Source organism: Podarcis erhardii (genome assembly GCF_964252035.2).
Source record: "Podarcis erhardii genome assembly, chromosome: 3".
Classification (NCBI taxonomy): Eukaryota; Metazoa; Chordata; class Lepidosauria; order Squamata; family Lacertidae; genus Podarcis; species Podarcis erhardii.
In genome coordinates this window covers 98,303,868-98,319,989 of record NC_138507.1, presented here as the reverse complement: position 1 = coordinate 98,319,989, position 16,122 = coordinate 98,303,868, and the positions used below count along the sequence as shown (strand labels likewise).

The following is a 16,122-nucleotide window of genomic DNA, read 5'->3' as shown; positions in this document are numbered from 1 at the left end:
CATTGATCTTTCCTTCGATAGGAAGTCACATCCCCAGGTTAGCGCTATGCCTGGAACTTCTTCCTGCCCAGCAAAGTGAGGAGCATGTGGTAGTACAAAGTAAAATTTATATAGCAGAGACCAGGCAACCAGAAATCATTTTATGTGTCCTGGGGGTGTCTTTTCCTGGCGTTCTGCAGCCCATGTTTATACATGTTGCATAATGTTTGAGCTGCAAAGGAGGAATTGAGGGAAGGGCTGTAGTTCAGTGGTAGAGCCTTCCTTGCATGCCAAATGTTCCAGGTTCAAATCTCTGACATTTTCATGTAGGACTGGGAAAGAAATGTTGGGCCCCTCCAGACTTCTGGTTTTTGTGTGTCTTTGTCTTACGGGTTTATTCTGCAGCATGTCATTGATTTAATAATAGAGTGTTGGGGTGGATTTGTACCGGATAGTCTATGCATCATTCTGCTTTATTTGTTGCTTTGCAATGCTCCCGCAATGTTACTTCTACTATTGCTGTTTGGAGGGGCACCTTTGAGTTATTATAGTGCAGCAAAAGCGAGACACACGCCTGTGGGGATGTTCATGATATAAAAAGTCACAGGATTTTAGCAGGAAGCTGCAGGAGATGCACGTACTGGGAATGAGGCAACATGTCTGCCTTGAAACCTTTGCAGGTGCAAATGGTATTGAAAGTAAGGTCGGGTATAACTGCCCTGATACCACAAATCACAGAATTGATCATCTGGTCCAACCCCCTGCAATGCAGGAATCTTTTACCCTACGTGGTGCTCGAACCCAAGACTCTGTGATTAAAAATTTCATCCTCTGCTGACTGTGCTATAATCATGAATGCACAATACAAAGCAAATTGAAATGGGAGGGGGGAACTGTCCCGAAAACCTGCAGAGCTGCTGCCACTCAGTGTAGTAGACAATACTAAGGTAGATAGACCAGTGGTCTGACTCAGTATAAAGTAAAGGTAAAGGTAAAGGTACCCCTGCCCGTACGGGCCAGTCGTGTCCGACTCTAGGGTTGTGCACCCATCACACTTAAGAGGCCGGGGGCCAGCGCTGTCCGGAGACACTTCCGAGTCACGTGGCCCGCGCGATGAAGCTGCTCTGGCGAGCCAGCACCAGCGCAGCACACGGAAACGCCGTTTACCTTCCCGCTATAAAGCGGTACCTATTTATCTACTTGCACTTAGGGGTGCTTTCGAACTGCTAGGTGGGGAGGAGCAGGGACCAAAAGACGGGAGCTCACCCTGTCGCGGGGATTCGAACCGCCGGCCATACGATCAGCAAGTCCTAGGCGCTGAGGTTTTACCCACAGCGCCACCCGCGTCCCTTTCAGTATAAAGTAGCTTTCTTCTATTAACCCAAATCCACAAATGCCCTTTCGGTTGATTGGGGTGGAAATTGCTTAAGTTCAAGCACAGCAGCTGCTTGCGTAGTTTAAGTAGTTTATGGACTCCCTTGGAGATTAATTGTTGCTTAATATATTGGCTGAACAATACTTCGCAGGGATGCGGGTGGGTGTACAGCAAGGGCAAGATTTGATTAATAGCTGCAGTTAAAGAGTTTAGTGACTTTTAAAAAAGATCTCATAGGGCACGTATAATACACTACTGTGTTGGTTTCTGCCATTCTTGGTAAATGCTCAATTAGGAATGATTGCCTCATGGGTGTTTGTTTTCTGTTTTCACTTCAGATAGTCGTTTGGAAGAGATACAGTGACTTTAAGAAATTGCACAAAGAACTCTGGCAGATTCATAAACACTTATTCAGGCATACAGAATTGTTTCCTCCTTTTGCTAAAGCAATAGTATTTGGTAAGCATATATCCTTTTTTTTTAAATTTGCTAAAATCATTTGGGAATGATTGGTGAATAAATCTGTGGATTTTCAGAGTTCTGTATTGTGCTAGCATTGTTTTGATTCTGCCAAAAGCAACATAGTAACTGAAGTATATTGTGTGTGATCAGTTTAGTAGTAGTAGTAGTAGTAATAATAATAATAATAATAATACCCCACCCATCTGGCTGGGTTTCTCCAGCCACTCTTTTAAACGCTAGTAACTGGTATTGCATAAGGAAACAAAAACCCACAAACCTCTCTTCACCCACTATAATGGGTCTATAACATGTTTTAGTAGTGACTGTGGAAACTTAGACATAAATGATAGTGCAGATCTGCAAACTTTGCAGAGAGACACTTCTGTGGATTTGGTGTAGACCCAACACTACTTAATATTTTCTTTCATATGTAATATTTTCTTTCATATTTTCATATCCCGGAGTTCCTTAAGCCTTTCTTATTGCTTCCTTCATTTGTGCAGATTCCCCCTCCCTTTTATTTTTGAAATGCACCAAGGGTTAGCCGTTAACCATAATTTCTTCATGTGTTTTTTAATAACCACAAGGTTAGCTCCAAACCACAGTTGGCTGTTGTGCTGATCTGTGAGTTGAGATAACTGTGGTTAGTCATGTGTTAGCTCTGAAAAATTATTAGGAAAGGGAAATCTCATGGGCTTGAGGCTGCAAGGCATTCCTGGTATTATAACCCCAATTGCACGGAAAGGGCTTCTATACTTCCAAGCGTGATTATCTTCTTAAAAATAAGAAAGTTTAATATTTTGTCCATGTTAGGGCAGAGGGGGCTCCCCTGGTGGGTCAGAGCCGCAGTGTTAGCTTCCTGGCGGCAGGGTTGCTGTGGCTTACCAGGGAGGCGGAGAAGATTGGGAGGGTGGCACGGTGCAAATGCACTTGTGCGGTGCCGGATTAACTTCACCACTGCCCTCACACACTGCACTGACCTCTCTGCTACCTCCTCTTCCCAGTAAGTGACAGCAATGCCGCAGCCAGAAAACTATCATTGTTGCTCTGCCCGACTGGGTGAGCTGCTGTTGAATTAGCGGTGGCAAACATGGTGCCTTTCAGTTGTTGTTGGACTGCAACACACATCTTCCTTGCCTATTGGCCACCCTGGCTGGGACTAATGGGAGTTGGAGCTCAACATAATCTGAAGGTCACTTTGTTGGCCACCCTTGCACTAAATTAAACAAGAGAGGAATTGCTATGACAAAACAACCATAATAAGAGAGACAGCTAGCTTGGTCTCACAACTTTTGCTAGCACCAAGAATGAGCCTTGTATCATGCTGCAGAAAGGCTTTCTTTCCTTTGAGCTTTGCAGTTTCTCTGGGTTTCTCCGTTGCAGAATAACATATTGGCCCAGACTGAATGGGGTTTTTTTTTTTTGCAAGGCTCATGCCGTGCCTAGAATTGCCACAGAGCGTTAAATTTTTAAAAAGCTCAAGGACATGATGCTGATGTGCCCAAAAGGCTTGGCAAGGAGAGAGGGGGGGCCCAACCTATTTCTATAATTTAAATGTCATCCTGGTTAGTATACAGAGCTGCTGAGCAAGTGGTCCAAAAGCAAGTGACAAAATTATTGCATCTCCGAAGTGGCAGGCAGCTGTGACGTTTGAAAGACATGCACCAGGGCTTCCCCGATTTCTTGTTGCAATTGCACCTCTTCCTGCTGAGTGCAAAGGCCATGTTCCTGGTGGGGACCATAGTCCAGTAGCAGAGAACCTAGTGCAATCTTTACAATTTTCTGTCAGGTAGCAGTGAGATGAATCACCTCTGTGCCACACTCAGTGGAGGCTTAAAGGTAGCAAGTCGAAGACCCACTTAGAAATGTGCCGTATGTGCAAATAACGATGCCGCCCATCAAACTATATTCGTTATTAGGGACTACTCTTTGCTCTCTTTGCCCACCAACCCCACCTGCCCCCTACCAACCCCCCCCTTGCCAAAGCCACACACACACACACACACTGTTTCTGCTAGAGTACCCAAAACTTCCTCAGTTCACCTGGGCCACCCGCTCACTTGCTTGCCTCACCAACCTGCCTCTCCTAAGTACCCACTATCTCTGAGGGTGCCGGAGAAAGAAGCCTGCTAGTCTGGAGGTGGGGTGGGTGGGTGATGAAGGAGAGAACAAAGCTTCTTTCTCCCCTTCTTTTCTTCACTGCCAATGCTGTGGGAAGTGTGAGAAAGAAGCCTGCCCTCTGGCCTGGGCTGCCAGTCTGCCTATTGGCCTACTCGCCTGCGTCCATCTCCAGTTCCTTCCCTTCTTGCCCACCCCCCATAGCATGCCTGAGAGCCCAGTTTGTCCTCATGCTGCAGTTCACTGCCCCACCTGTCTGTGGCCAAGTGAACTGCAGTGTGATAACATTTGTAGATTTTCATTATATGTATAGAAAAACATGTTTGATGATATTAGAGTATGCACTTTCCCATGTATATTTGGCTAAGTTCTCTGCCACGTGTCAGAAGTTATGTAGTACATAGTTCAGATGGTGCAGATATATATACACCTGTATACTTTTTGTCCTGGCTTTCGATGAAAATACTGATTTTTCAGATGGCCAGCTACAATATGCACTAAAAGTTCTAGAGCATCTCCTGCCTTTTATTCACCTAGGTAAAGGTAAAGGGACCCCTGACCATTAGGTCCAGTCGTGGCCGACTGTGGGGTTGCGGCGCTCATCTCGCTTTATTGGCTGAGGGAGCCGGCGTTTGTTCACAGACAGCTTCCGGGTCATGTGGCCAGCATGACTAAGCCACTTCTGGCAAACCAGAGCAGCGCACAGAAACGCCGTTTACCTTCCCGCCGGAGCGATCCCTATTTATCTACTTGCACTTTGATGTGCTTTCGAACTGATGGGTTGGCAGGAGCTGGGACGGAGCAACGGGAGCTCACCCCGTCGCGGGGATTCGAACCGCTGACCTTCTGATCGGCAAGTCCTAGGCTCTAAAGTTCATTAAAATCAGGAGGCCCTGACCAACCCCCCACCTATTGTTGTGTGGATGGGAGATCCCGAACCTTTCCCCCAATGACTCTCTCCCTTGGGAAGCTCCTCCCCAGAGAGGGCCATCTGGCTGGCTTCCTTTTATCATTGATCTTTCAGAGGGTAGACAAAATCTTCCTGCTTAGGAAAGCATTCTTAATGCCACATTAGCTGGTGAGATTGTGACTTTTTTTTTTTTACTGCTTTTTGCAAACTAATTTGTTGTGTTAAACTGTTTCATTGTTGTTTATCCATTTATATGATTATGCCAGCCATTGTGAGAGGCATGTGCTGATCATGGAGGGTAGCAGTATTAAAACATCTTAGTTGTCAAGTATTATTCCATCCTGGTTGGTACAGTTGGTTGGTGAGGGCAGGTGTTTGTAAGTTGCTTTGGGTTGCCTTGGGCAAGGCAAAGCAGCTAACAAATTTAATAAAGAATAAGAATAAGTTATGGAGATGCCATTGAAAGTGATTGTTGTTCTCTAAATCCCAGTGAGTTTTTTTGCCTTAAATTTTGAATTAATTGGATAATAATTTAGCCAGTCTGGCACATATTCTTTCATCTCTTCTAATTTTTTCATTTTTGGTTCTCCTTCTGAAAAATCTAATTGCTCATGGTAGGTACCCCATTTATCCCCCATGTTAATTTTACATTTGCCTTCCAAATCTGAAGTATCAGGTCTCCCTCTCCCCAGAGAAACTTGTGAACTTGGGAATTGGATGAATGCCCTCTTCTTTTTTAATAAAAAGGTGGGCTTGTTTTTCCAACTGCTGATCCTCAGATAGCCAAAATGGCACCATCTATACCCCAGAGGAAGATGCTGGCAGGCTTGGAGGAGTTTCAAGGTTGGCAGAAGCACAGATCTGCTCAATGAGGACTGATCATACTCAGGGAGCATGGGATATTGGGTGTCTGTTGGTGGTGGAGGAAGCAGGGAGGGTGGAATGGGGTGTCTTGGAAGAGGTCATGGCTGGCTGGCTGGTGCTTTGAACAGGAGCACTTGATGTTGCAACATTTTGTTGCAGGTCCCAATTCTCTAATGGAATTTCCAGCATGCTTGTAATAATACAGCAGTTCTGAGGAGTTCCCTAAAGAAAGCAATGATGAATAAGACAGCCCCCCCCCCCCGCTTCAAACCATCATCTTCTTACCTCCCTGGATGCTTTTATTGAGTTGCATGAGCAAGATTAGAATCCTGGGTAAAATGTGCTCTGAAAGTGGCATTGTTTAATTTCTCTGCTCAAGCAGAGGTTGTAAAATATTCCATGTCATGATTGGGTTTTGTGGGTTTTGGATGTGTGTGTGTGTGTGTGTGTGTGTGTGTTTTTTTAACAACAGCTTGCATTGGGAATAAGAGTTGGCAAGAGCAAGAGCCCAATAGAAGGGCGGACAAATATTTGGAAGGATGAGAGTAAGACTGGGTTGTTTTGCGCATTTGGAATAGTAAAATTAAGGCGATGCGCTTGACAGTTATTGCTCGTTAGTTTTCTCATTTATTTTTTGAAAAAGCAAAAACTAATTCCCCTGCTTTCAAGACATTTTCTAACACAAAATAGGGACGAAAACCTATTGTTACCTGCTCCTTGGTTCTGTAGACCTTCCCAGTCAGGGATGATGGGGGTTGGAATCCATTTAGAAGAAGAAGAAGAGTTTGGATTTGATATCCCACCTTTCACTCCCCTTCAGGCGTCTCAAAGCGGCTAACATTCTCCTTTCCCTTCCTCCCCCACAACAAACACTCTGTGAGGTGAGTGGGGCTGAGAGACTTCAGAGAAGTGTGACTGGCCCAAGGTCACCCAGCAGCTGCATGCGGAGGAGCGGAGACGCGAACCCAGTTCACCAGATTACGAGACTACCGCTCTTAACCACTACACCACACTGTCTCTCTATTTAGAGGATACCATGTTGGCTAGCCCTGCCTTGGTGTATATATGGAACAGAATATCCACAGAACAGTTAACCTAAGTACCCCACGTTGAAAGAAAAGGCTGTGGAAGGCAGTGCTAGTTACCACTGGACCAGAGCCCACCAAACATCTGCAGGCCACGTACATGAACCTAAACATGAGTTCCAGTCCTTACGTCGCGCGGCAAGTTGTTAAGCCTTCAAAAACTACTAGGGGTCAAGCTGATCTTCCCTTTATGGGAATAATCTCAAAAAGGCAGCCCACTTCCAGCAAGGCTTAGTTCTCTGGGTGATGAGGGAAGCCAGAGTGTGCCCATTCTCCTCTCCTCACCTCCGTAGCCACAAAGCGACTTGAATAAATGTTTTCTAAATACTTCTGCAGTCCGGAAGAGCTGCTACATTCCTTTCTCTCTGCACCCTGTCCCCCTTTGCAAAATGGGCGGAGAGCTAAGAATTCCCCCGTTCCCACAAAGTTTCAAAGATGGAAAGCCAATGTATTGTTCTTTCGGTGCTGCTACAATAGAGACCTGTGCACCACGGGGTTATAAGAAGCCTTTGATGATGAGGAAAGAGTTCATGCTGCTTTCCTGAATTTTGCTTGGAGTTTTCCACCTTCTCCACCGGTTAGACAATGCTGGCACAGAGCTTGGAAACCAAAAGTTAATGACAGTAGACCTAGCTGCTCAGCTTTCTTTGATCTTCGGTCCTGCTCCCAGATCTGGCTTCAGCAAAGTAACTTACAACCCCGTACGCACCTACTCAAAAGTGAGTGCCCCTGAGTTACTCCTAAGTGTGCGTGTCAGAGGGTAGCCTTAATCAGTATTTTAAATTCCTGTTCCCCTTCCTTGTGAGGCTCTCTCCAGGTGGCTTTTGAATGATTACAAATGTTACACGAAAGATCCTTTCCATCTACAACTTAGTCTCTGCAGCTCACGCCAGCCCCAGCCAGAATGGCCAATGCTGAAGGATAATGGGAGTTGTGGTGTCACAACATCTGCAGGATACCACATTGGCTGCTCCTGCTTTATTCATTCATTGAAGAGACAGCTAATACACAATGACAAGCAGTGATCCTAGTCAATGTGGCACAGAGCAATAATGCATCTCTCTCACTCAGAGGCAAAAGTCCTCTTGAAAACCCCAGACTCTGCAACTTTTCTAAATGGCCGAAGTGAACTGGCCGTAGTAACTGGTGTAGTCTTTTCTATCTGACCCGTGTTAGAAAGTCAGATATAAAAACCAGGCACCAAATGGCTCCTAAAACCAGGGTTTCAGTCGCCAAAACTAGATGTCTAGTTGCCATTTTTGGGCAAGCTGGCTGTAAAGTCTTATTTTTCAAATGATGGACTGGCTGTGATTGATTCTCAGTTAAACATCTGGCTAGTTCAGATGACAAACTTGAGCTAGGCGCAGTGTTTCTCAACCTGTGGGTTCCCAGATGTTCTTGGACTACAACTCCCATCATTCCTAGCCAGCATGACCAGTGGTGAGGGATGGTGGGAGTTGTAGTCCAACAACATCTGGGGACCCACAGGTTGAGAACTTGGAGAACTTAATGAAGAAAAGCCACTTAACCCAGGGACAATCCACAAATATCTTGGCCTATTCCTACCCCTCTCTTTTAATGGTGACACGGACCATTCATAACGTAAGAACATTCTTCACAACTGTGAGCGGAGCAGTGGGGTGGGCTAAGTGAAGACAAGTGGCAACCATGACATTGTTCAGTGCTCCTGCTGAGGCTGCACAGAAGAAGCACTTTGGTTCCTGCAATTCATTCTGATTGTGCAGATAAAATATAATGGATAGAATTCTACAGGGTGTGGTTATTAGTGTGTGAAAACAGTCTAGATCCAAGGATTCTTGAGGCAGGCACCTCCCGATGGTGGAGATGTCGGATGCCACCCTGGCGCCCAGGCATCTTCACTTGGTCACAAGTGGCTGATAACCAGGTGCAAAATGCGCCAACGCCTGGCTCATTTCGAACACCGATTATGACACTACAGTGAAAAGTCCTTGGAGGGCTGTTTCAGTGTACAGTGGATGTTCTGGTTGCGAGTGTGATCCGCATGGGAGGCACATTCGCAACCCGCAGCGCCGCATCTGTGCAAGCGCGGGTTGCGATTCGGCGCTTCTGCGCATGCGTGACCGCTGAAACGCGCCGAAACCCGGAAGTACCAGAACGGGTTACTTCTGGGTTTCGGCGCGTCTGTAAGCCGGAAAAAACACAACCTGAAGCTTACCTTCCATGCATCTGTCTCATTCTTTTTTAAAGGTTATATTTTTAATATTTTTTCCCCAAAGAGATACATTGCACGGAAAATAGCATAACCAAGGAACATTACAGCTACAATATAAATAAAAGTGTCTTTCCATCAGGGTTGGGGAAGTCTGTTTCTGTTAGTTATGTGGAAGTGTGAGAAGCAATACAAAGCCCTCAAACTGCTTCCATGATGGCTGGAACTTGGCCACTCCTGTAAGATTTTGTCAGGCGTTACCCAGAGCCTTTCAAGTCTATTTCTGCAAAGATAAGGGACATTGGTTCCCTACGTTGGCTCCCAGTATGTTTCCGAGCACAATTCAAAGTGTTGGTGCTGACCTTTAAAGCCCTAAATGGCCTTGGTCCAGTATAGCTGAAGGAGCATTTCCACCCCCATTGTTCAGCTCGGACACTGAGGTCCAGCTCTAAGGGCCTTCTGGTGGTTCCCTCACTGTGAGAAGCAAAGTTACAGGGAACCAGGCAGAGGGCCTTCTCGGTAGTGGCGCCTGCCTTGTGGAACGTCCTCCCATCAGATGTCAAGGAAATAAACAACTATCTGACCTTTAGAAGACATCTAAAGGCAGCCTAGTTTAGGGAAGTTTTTAATGTCTGATGTTTTATTGTATATTCAATATTTTGTTGGAAGCTTCCGAGAGTGGCTGGGGAAACCCAGCCAGATGGGCGGGAAATAAATAAATAAATAAATAAATAAATAAATAAATAAATACTATCATCATCATCATAATCATCTTAGCTACACAGGTGAATTTATAACGTTATAAATGCATCATAAAAATGTGACACCAGTTCCTGCTGTAGAGAAGAAATCCAAAGTCTGTGAAAATATCAATTGGGAGCTGTATTTTTTTTATAGCTTTTCTTCCCATAGTGTTTTTTATATCTGTGTAGATCCAGCCAAGGTCTAAAAGCTCACCCTCTCACCCCCACAATGAAGGCTGGCAGGGTTCAGAAAGCTGAATTCATCACCCAATGCGAAAGATAAAGTATTTATGGAGCATTTCAGAATATAAATATTACTACCGTTTTGTGTTGTGGCCGTTTTGTGGCCATCATGGTCATATTAACCACAGAAAAAATGAAATGAAATGTGCACTGTTAATATTATCTTTAGATTAAAACAGACCAAAATACTACTACTAAATATTCAACATACAAAAGATGACAAAAGAATAAAACAAAAATACGCATTGGAGTACAAATGGTCAAGAGAGCTGATACATTTAAAGGCATCCAGATAAATGTTTAAATCAAATCATCCAATTAAATTATTGTGCTTTGCCATATTAGCCTCCATTAGTTTTTCCCTCCGCTTTTGGGCTGCCGCTGCAAATCTCATAACTCTGTCTTATCTCAAAATTGTCAAAATCAGACAACAGATACGGAATACATATATATTGCAATGAACCACACTTTTTGGGAACAAAATAATAAATAAAAAAAATGACTAGAACATTTCTGTGGAGGGGAGGACTCCTATTCACATAATAACTTTTAATCCAGTGGGGTCTCTCTTGATGGGGGAGAAGGTGCCAGTTTCTGACTATTCCCATTTCCCCCAGCAGCTCCTGTACCTCCAACTGTTCTGGGCAGTCCTCCAGCCCTCCGGAGCAGATTTCCGGGTTGGGGGGTTGGGATGCACAGGGGCTGCAGGTGGGAGAGGGAATTCGGGCGAAAATTGCCTTTCCTTCCGATGGGAGCGTCCCATAAGCAGAATTCCACTCAACATCCATCCAAGCCTCTGCCTTTATGTTAGCTGAGGGCCCAACTACGTGTGATGTTAATGATGCGATTAGTAATCGCGCTGTGTGTCTTTAAAAATTAAATAACTGTCTGGGGGGAGGCCCACACCTGGTACCAAGATTGCAGCGTTCAGGAAGGTGAAATAGAATCTTTCCCTCTCCAGCTGCAAACTCCGTAAAATCGGCCCCCCTCCACTCCAATCCTGGTGCAGCAATTACCATTAGGGGAAGGGAAATAAAAAAAAAAGAAGAATCCCATTGGCGCTCGGTATTTAAATTTAGCAATCGTGTCATTGACTTAACACATGCAGTTAGAGCCTTGCTAGGTGGCGATCCAGTCTGCGCAGGGTTACGCCCGTAGCTAAGGCAGAACGTGGCCATCCATAATGTGACAAGGAGGATTAGAACATTTAGCTTCTGGAAACTGATGGACATATGCTTGTGTCTCTTGGCTAATCTGGAGTGTTGCTTCGCACGTCTTTTAAGGAGGGTGGAATCTTGGGTTCTGCGAGCCGCTGCCAGATTATATCATTTGATTGCAGAAGGCAGGATTGTAGGGGGCATTTTGAGAAGTGTGAAGCTTGTCACTGTCTCCCAAAGCGATCATGCGTCTTGATAGATAGGCTTTCTTCTCGTAGGGTGGTGGGGTTTTTTTGTTTTTTGTTTTTGATAAAGCAAGGAAAAGGCTTAATTGTTTCTCAGAATGTTGATGCTTTTTATGTTTCAGGGCGATTTGAAGAAAGTGTGATTGAAGAGAGGAGACAGTGCGCAGAAGACTTGCTTCAGTTCTCTGCCAACATCCCGGCGCTCTTTAACAGCAAGCAGCTTGAAGATTTCTTTAAGGTTAAATAACTTCTGAGCCGCTCCACGCCTCGTCAGTGATGCCACTAGGCAGAATAAGCAACAGCCTCGCTCTTTAAGGCAGCTACTCTTTTGAGAGTCAGGTCAAGGCAACTCCCCTAGGGTCTCCCCTAGGGAAGGAGGGAGGAGGACGAACCCATTTTAAACAGGTTTATATGTGGGGTGGCATTTGGCCCACATGGGCTCAGGGTAGACCCATTGAAATGAAAGAAACCTTGTAAGTTAGGTCCATTAATTTCAGTGGGTCTACTCTTGAGTAGAACTTAAGCCACACCCACACCATACCTTTAAAGTAGTATCATACCACTTCAAGCAGTCATGGCTTCCCCCAAAGGATTCTGGGAACTGTAGCTTGTTAAGGGTTCTGAGCAGTGCTATTTTTTTCTAGAAAAAGAGGTGCTGGAACTGTGAATGCCCCACTTGTTCTCTTATCATGGCAGTGGTGCCCACCTGAGAGCTGCCTGATCTGAGTTCCGGTGAGTTCTGGCTGAAAAAATGCCCTGGTTCTGAGAGTTGTTAAAATTGTAAAGGTAAAGGACCCCTGACAGTTAAGTCCAGTCGTGAACGACTCTGGAGTTGCGGCGCTCATCTCGCTTTACTGGCCGAGGGAGCCAATGTTTGTCCGCAGACAGTTTTTCCAGGTCATGTGGCCAGCATGACTAAGCCGCTTCTGGCACAACGGAGCACCGAAACAAGAGCAGCGCACGGAAACGCCGTTTATCTACCCGCTGGAGCGGTACTTATTTATCTGCTTGCACTTTGATATGCTTTCGAACTGCTAGGTTGGCAGGAGCTGGGACTGAGCAATGGGAGCTCACCCTGTTGTGGGGATTCTGAGAGTTGTTAGGAGACCCTTATTTCCCTCACAGAGATGCAATTTTCAGAGTGGTCTAACAGTCAATCCCTCTTCACAAGAACTCTGGGAATTATAAAAACTGGGAGGCAGACAGGGGGTCTCCTAACAACTAAGTATCCTAGACAATCTTCAGTTCCCATAATTATTTTGGGAAACCATGATTATTTAAAGTGGTGTTAGTGGCCAAGGGCTTTATAATTCAACATATTCAGACTGGCACATGCAGAGAAGAGGAAAATAATTAGAGCACCTCATTTGAAATCCTTGGAAAGTTAGATAAGGTATTAACACGATTAGTTAATAGTTAAAAATGCAGCCGTTTTCTTACTGATTAATATACCAACTGAAATGTAATTAGATAATAATAATAAAAAAACGAACTGCAACAATATAAGGACTGCATTTAAAAAAATGATCAAGGAGCGCGGGAAACCACTTTGATTAAATTGTATAAATTTGGAATCAATTGGAATTATTTTGACATTAATTGGAATCTGCATAATTGGCAAAACTGTGGTAATATTGGGTCAATATTGGAAAATCAATTAAAAAAATATTTTTAAAAATAAATGAAGTGGTATCAGGAAATACAGCTCTGAACCTTGGTTTGCCTGCATTTGTGAAAGCTCAAAGCAGAGTTTCCCAAACCTGGGTCTCCAGCTGTTTCTGGACTACAGTTCCCATCATCCCTGACAACCGTCCTGCTAGCTAGGGATAACATTCATTTCCTATACATGTAGGCATGAATGGCAAGTGCCTGTCTTTAAACACCCATATACCAGATTCTGGGAACCCTTGCGCAGTTAGCATGGTCAGTAGGACGTTAGGAAGAGCTCTACCTGGATCAGTTCTCAAAATGGCCGACCAGATGCCCGTGGGAAGCTTGCAAGGAGGAAGTCTGCGTGCAACAGCACTCTCCCCTTTTGCAATGCCCAGCATCCTGGTGTCTGGAGTCATACCACCTCCGACAGTGGAGGCTGTCATAGCTAGCCATCATGTCTAAGTAGCTACCTATGTATCTCCCATGAATTGCAAGAGGTTCTGGTGTGTTCTATATCACTCAATATATGAATAAATGGGAATATGCCTGCAAAGGAGACACTTGTGTGCAGCCAGAATGCCACTCACGCTTCAGAACTGCTCTCTTTTGTGGAATAGGGCTGCAGGCAAGCAGGGTGATTTAAAGTTTAGGGAAGCTTTTAATGTTTGATGCATTACTGTATTTTAATATTGTGTTGGAAGCCGCCCAGAGTGGCTGGGGAAGCCCAGCCAGATGGGTGGGGTATAAATAATAAATTATTATTATTATTATTATTATTATTATTATTATTATTATTATTTATTATTAAAGTAAATGATATTTTTCTTCACCGAGAAGGCTGCTTAGAATGTGTTGCTTATAGTTGCTAGATACTTAGGGCTAAACTGCACACTCAATAAATATGTAGTTGGCAACTATGAGCTTAAAAAAATACCATTCAGGTGTGGGGGGCTTCCAGTGTGGGGAGGGGAGGTATAACTTTTCCTTTCCCCAGATGGGTGAAAATATGAGTGAGCCTTTTATTTAAGAAGTTAGGTTTTGAATGGGGAGAGTGTGAAGCCTCTGTGACTGGGCCACGTTTTTCTATAGCTCTTTTCTTTTTCTTGGTGAAAAGTGGAAGTTGCGTTAATTCATAGTAAGTAACAGTTAAATAAGTCCTAATTTCTTTTTCTCTTTCAAGGATGGAGAAGTACATGCTGGGTCTGAATTGATTGGCCCTGCAGATCCTCTGTCAGATTCCCTGACAGACAGCCTGTCGGTCTGCAGTTCTGAAGGTTGGCTCCCACTGTGTTACCTCTTGTAATTTTGTCTCCAGCCCAAGTTTACCAAGTAGGGTGATTTATAGCATAGTCAAGGAATGTAAAAGTGCACCTTTTCCCTCTTCATCGCCTCTAGATGGCAGCATTAGCATTTCAGCTGTAATTTTTAGCATGCATGGAGTCCCAAACCCTGCCACTCTTCGCTGATATGGGATAAAACCTGCTAATGCCAGAGCTTGAGATACCTTAATGCAGCTGTCTTTCTGTAAAAGGCACTTCTAACACTTGCGCCCCTAAGCATGCTTGCTTAGGGTATAAGCCCTGTTAAAAAACTGTGGGAACTCTGAGCAAAAGTGGCTAGGACCAGGCTGCAAGTCTGTAGTTTGGCATATCTGCAATGTCTTTAACAAGCATGTGATTCATTTATATTGTTTTAGTTAGCGAGGGGTTGGTTTCTCAGACCCTTTTTCTCACACCATTTAAAGTGCTGTGCTACCATTTTAAAAACTCATGGCTTCCCCCACAACTGTTTAAAGCGGTGTATTATTGTGCTTTGAGCTTGAATGCGGCCAAGGTCATTTGATTTCTACACAGATTAGAGAAAGGGTTCAGTATCCCAGTTATAACACATGCAGGCGTCATTTCAAGAGTTGTGACTTGTCTTGGGCTACAGAAACTCACCCACTTTCCCTTCTATATATTTCCCCTCTCCTCCCCACCTTTGGTTTCAAGCTCGGAAGGATGCTGGTCTCCTCGATGACGTGACACTCAGCCAGTCAGAATATGGAGGTAAGCGTGAGTAAGGAATGGTCGATGTGACTTTGGGTCGCGAACGCAGCAGCATCGTGCTGATCGTTGATTCTGCGATTAGCTGAAGTCTTGGATTGTGCCATGTGGGGAGGGAGGGATCTTCTTTGCCAGTGCGTTCCCCTCAGAAAATGTACTGGTGAAGCAGCACCCAGCAGGACTGAACTGTCTGCTCACCAGTGGATGAGTGGAGACTTCAATCCCCTTGCCTATCAGCTGACATCACCCAGTGACATCACCTGATTGACACTAGGACATGGGTCTCACTGGCCAAATTGGACCCTCTGGTAGCCATGATTTGCCCGTGGGTGGAAGATGCCATTTTGGCTACCTCTGGACTAGACCCACCAGATTCTTTCCCAACTCCATTCTCCTTCTGCCCTTCAGGTTTCTCAAGCGACAGCGACCTGATCTCTTTGACCGTTGATGTGGACTCTCTTGCTGAGTTAGATGATGGAATGGCATCTAACCAGAATTCCCCCAGCAGATCCTTCAGCCTCAGCTTTCCCGCCGAACCGCTGGCGCAGGCCTCTGCCGTTTCGGACCACGAATGGAGCAAACCCGATGGCGAGAGGGAGAGCCGGGGCTTGTTCACTGGGAGCTTAAAGGCCAAGCTTGGCAGGCGAGACTCCCTGGACAAGGCAGGGGAGCTGATAAAGCTGGCCTTGAAGAAGGAGGAAGAGGAAGACTATGAGGCTGCCTTTGGCTTTTATAGGAAAGGAGTGGATCTGCTCCTGGAAGGGGTGCAAGGTATGGTTTTACTTATTGTGTTTTTTTGGCTGCGTTTCTTGTTGACTTGGTTTAGCTTTCGCCAGCCTGCTGCCCTCCAGATGTCTCAACCTCAGTTGAGAGTTGCCTCTTCTCTTCTGCCGGTTGGAAGATCCCATGTGTGGAACTCTGTCCAGGGGATTCTCCTGCCAATGGGAGCAAACTCAGCATCCCAGTCAAGAGCTGCATTGTGTTTGCATAGCTAGTTTGCTAAGTGCTCAAAAGAGTCCACTTAAATTATTAAGCCTGTTTGTCTTGAACTA

The 16,122-nt window shown here is 45.0% G+C and overlaps 1 protein-coding gene across 3 annotated transcripts in view; it reads left to right on the top strand.

The window, feature by feature from the left end:
• RPS6KC1 (ribosomal protein S6 kinase C1) overlaps positions 1–16,122 on the top strand; it is a 96,475-nt gene that overhangs the window by 16,438 nt on the left and 63,915 nt on the right. For 2 of the 3 annotated variants that reach the window (XR_014154534.1, XM_081854563.1), the window contains exons 3-7: positions 1,693–1,813; positions 11,495–11,610; positions 14,206–14,299; positions 15,017–15,073; positions 15,479–15,841. Coding sequence is in view for 2 of the 3 variants with exons in the window: in XM_081854563.1 (XP_081710689.1) it covers positions 1,693–1,813; positions 11,495–11,610; positions 14,206–14,299; positions 15,017–15,073; positions 15,479–15,841 (751 nt within the window). In the remaining variant the exon portion in view is untranslated. The remainder of the gene's footprint in view (positions 1–1,692; positions 1,814–11,494; positions 11,611–14,205; positions 14,300–15,016; positions 15,074–15,478; positions 15,842–16,122) is intronic. The other variant, XM_081854564.1, reaches the window with a different exon arrangement.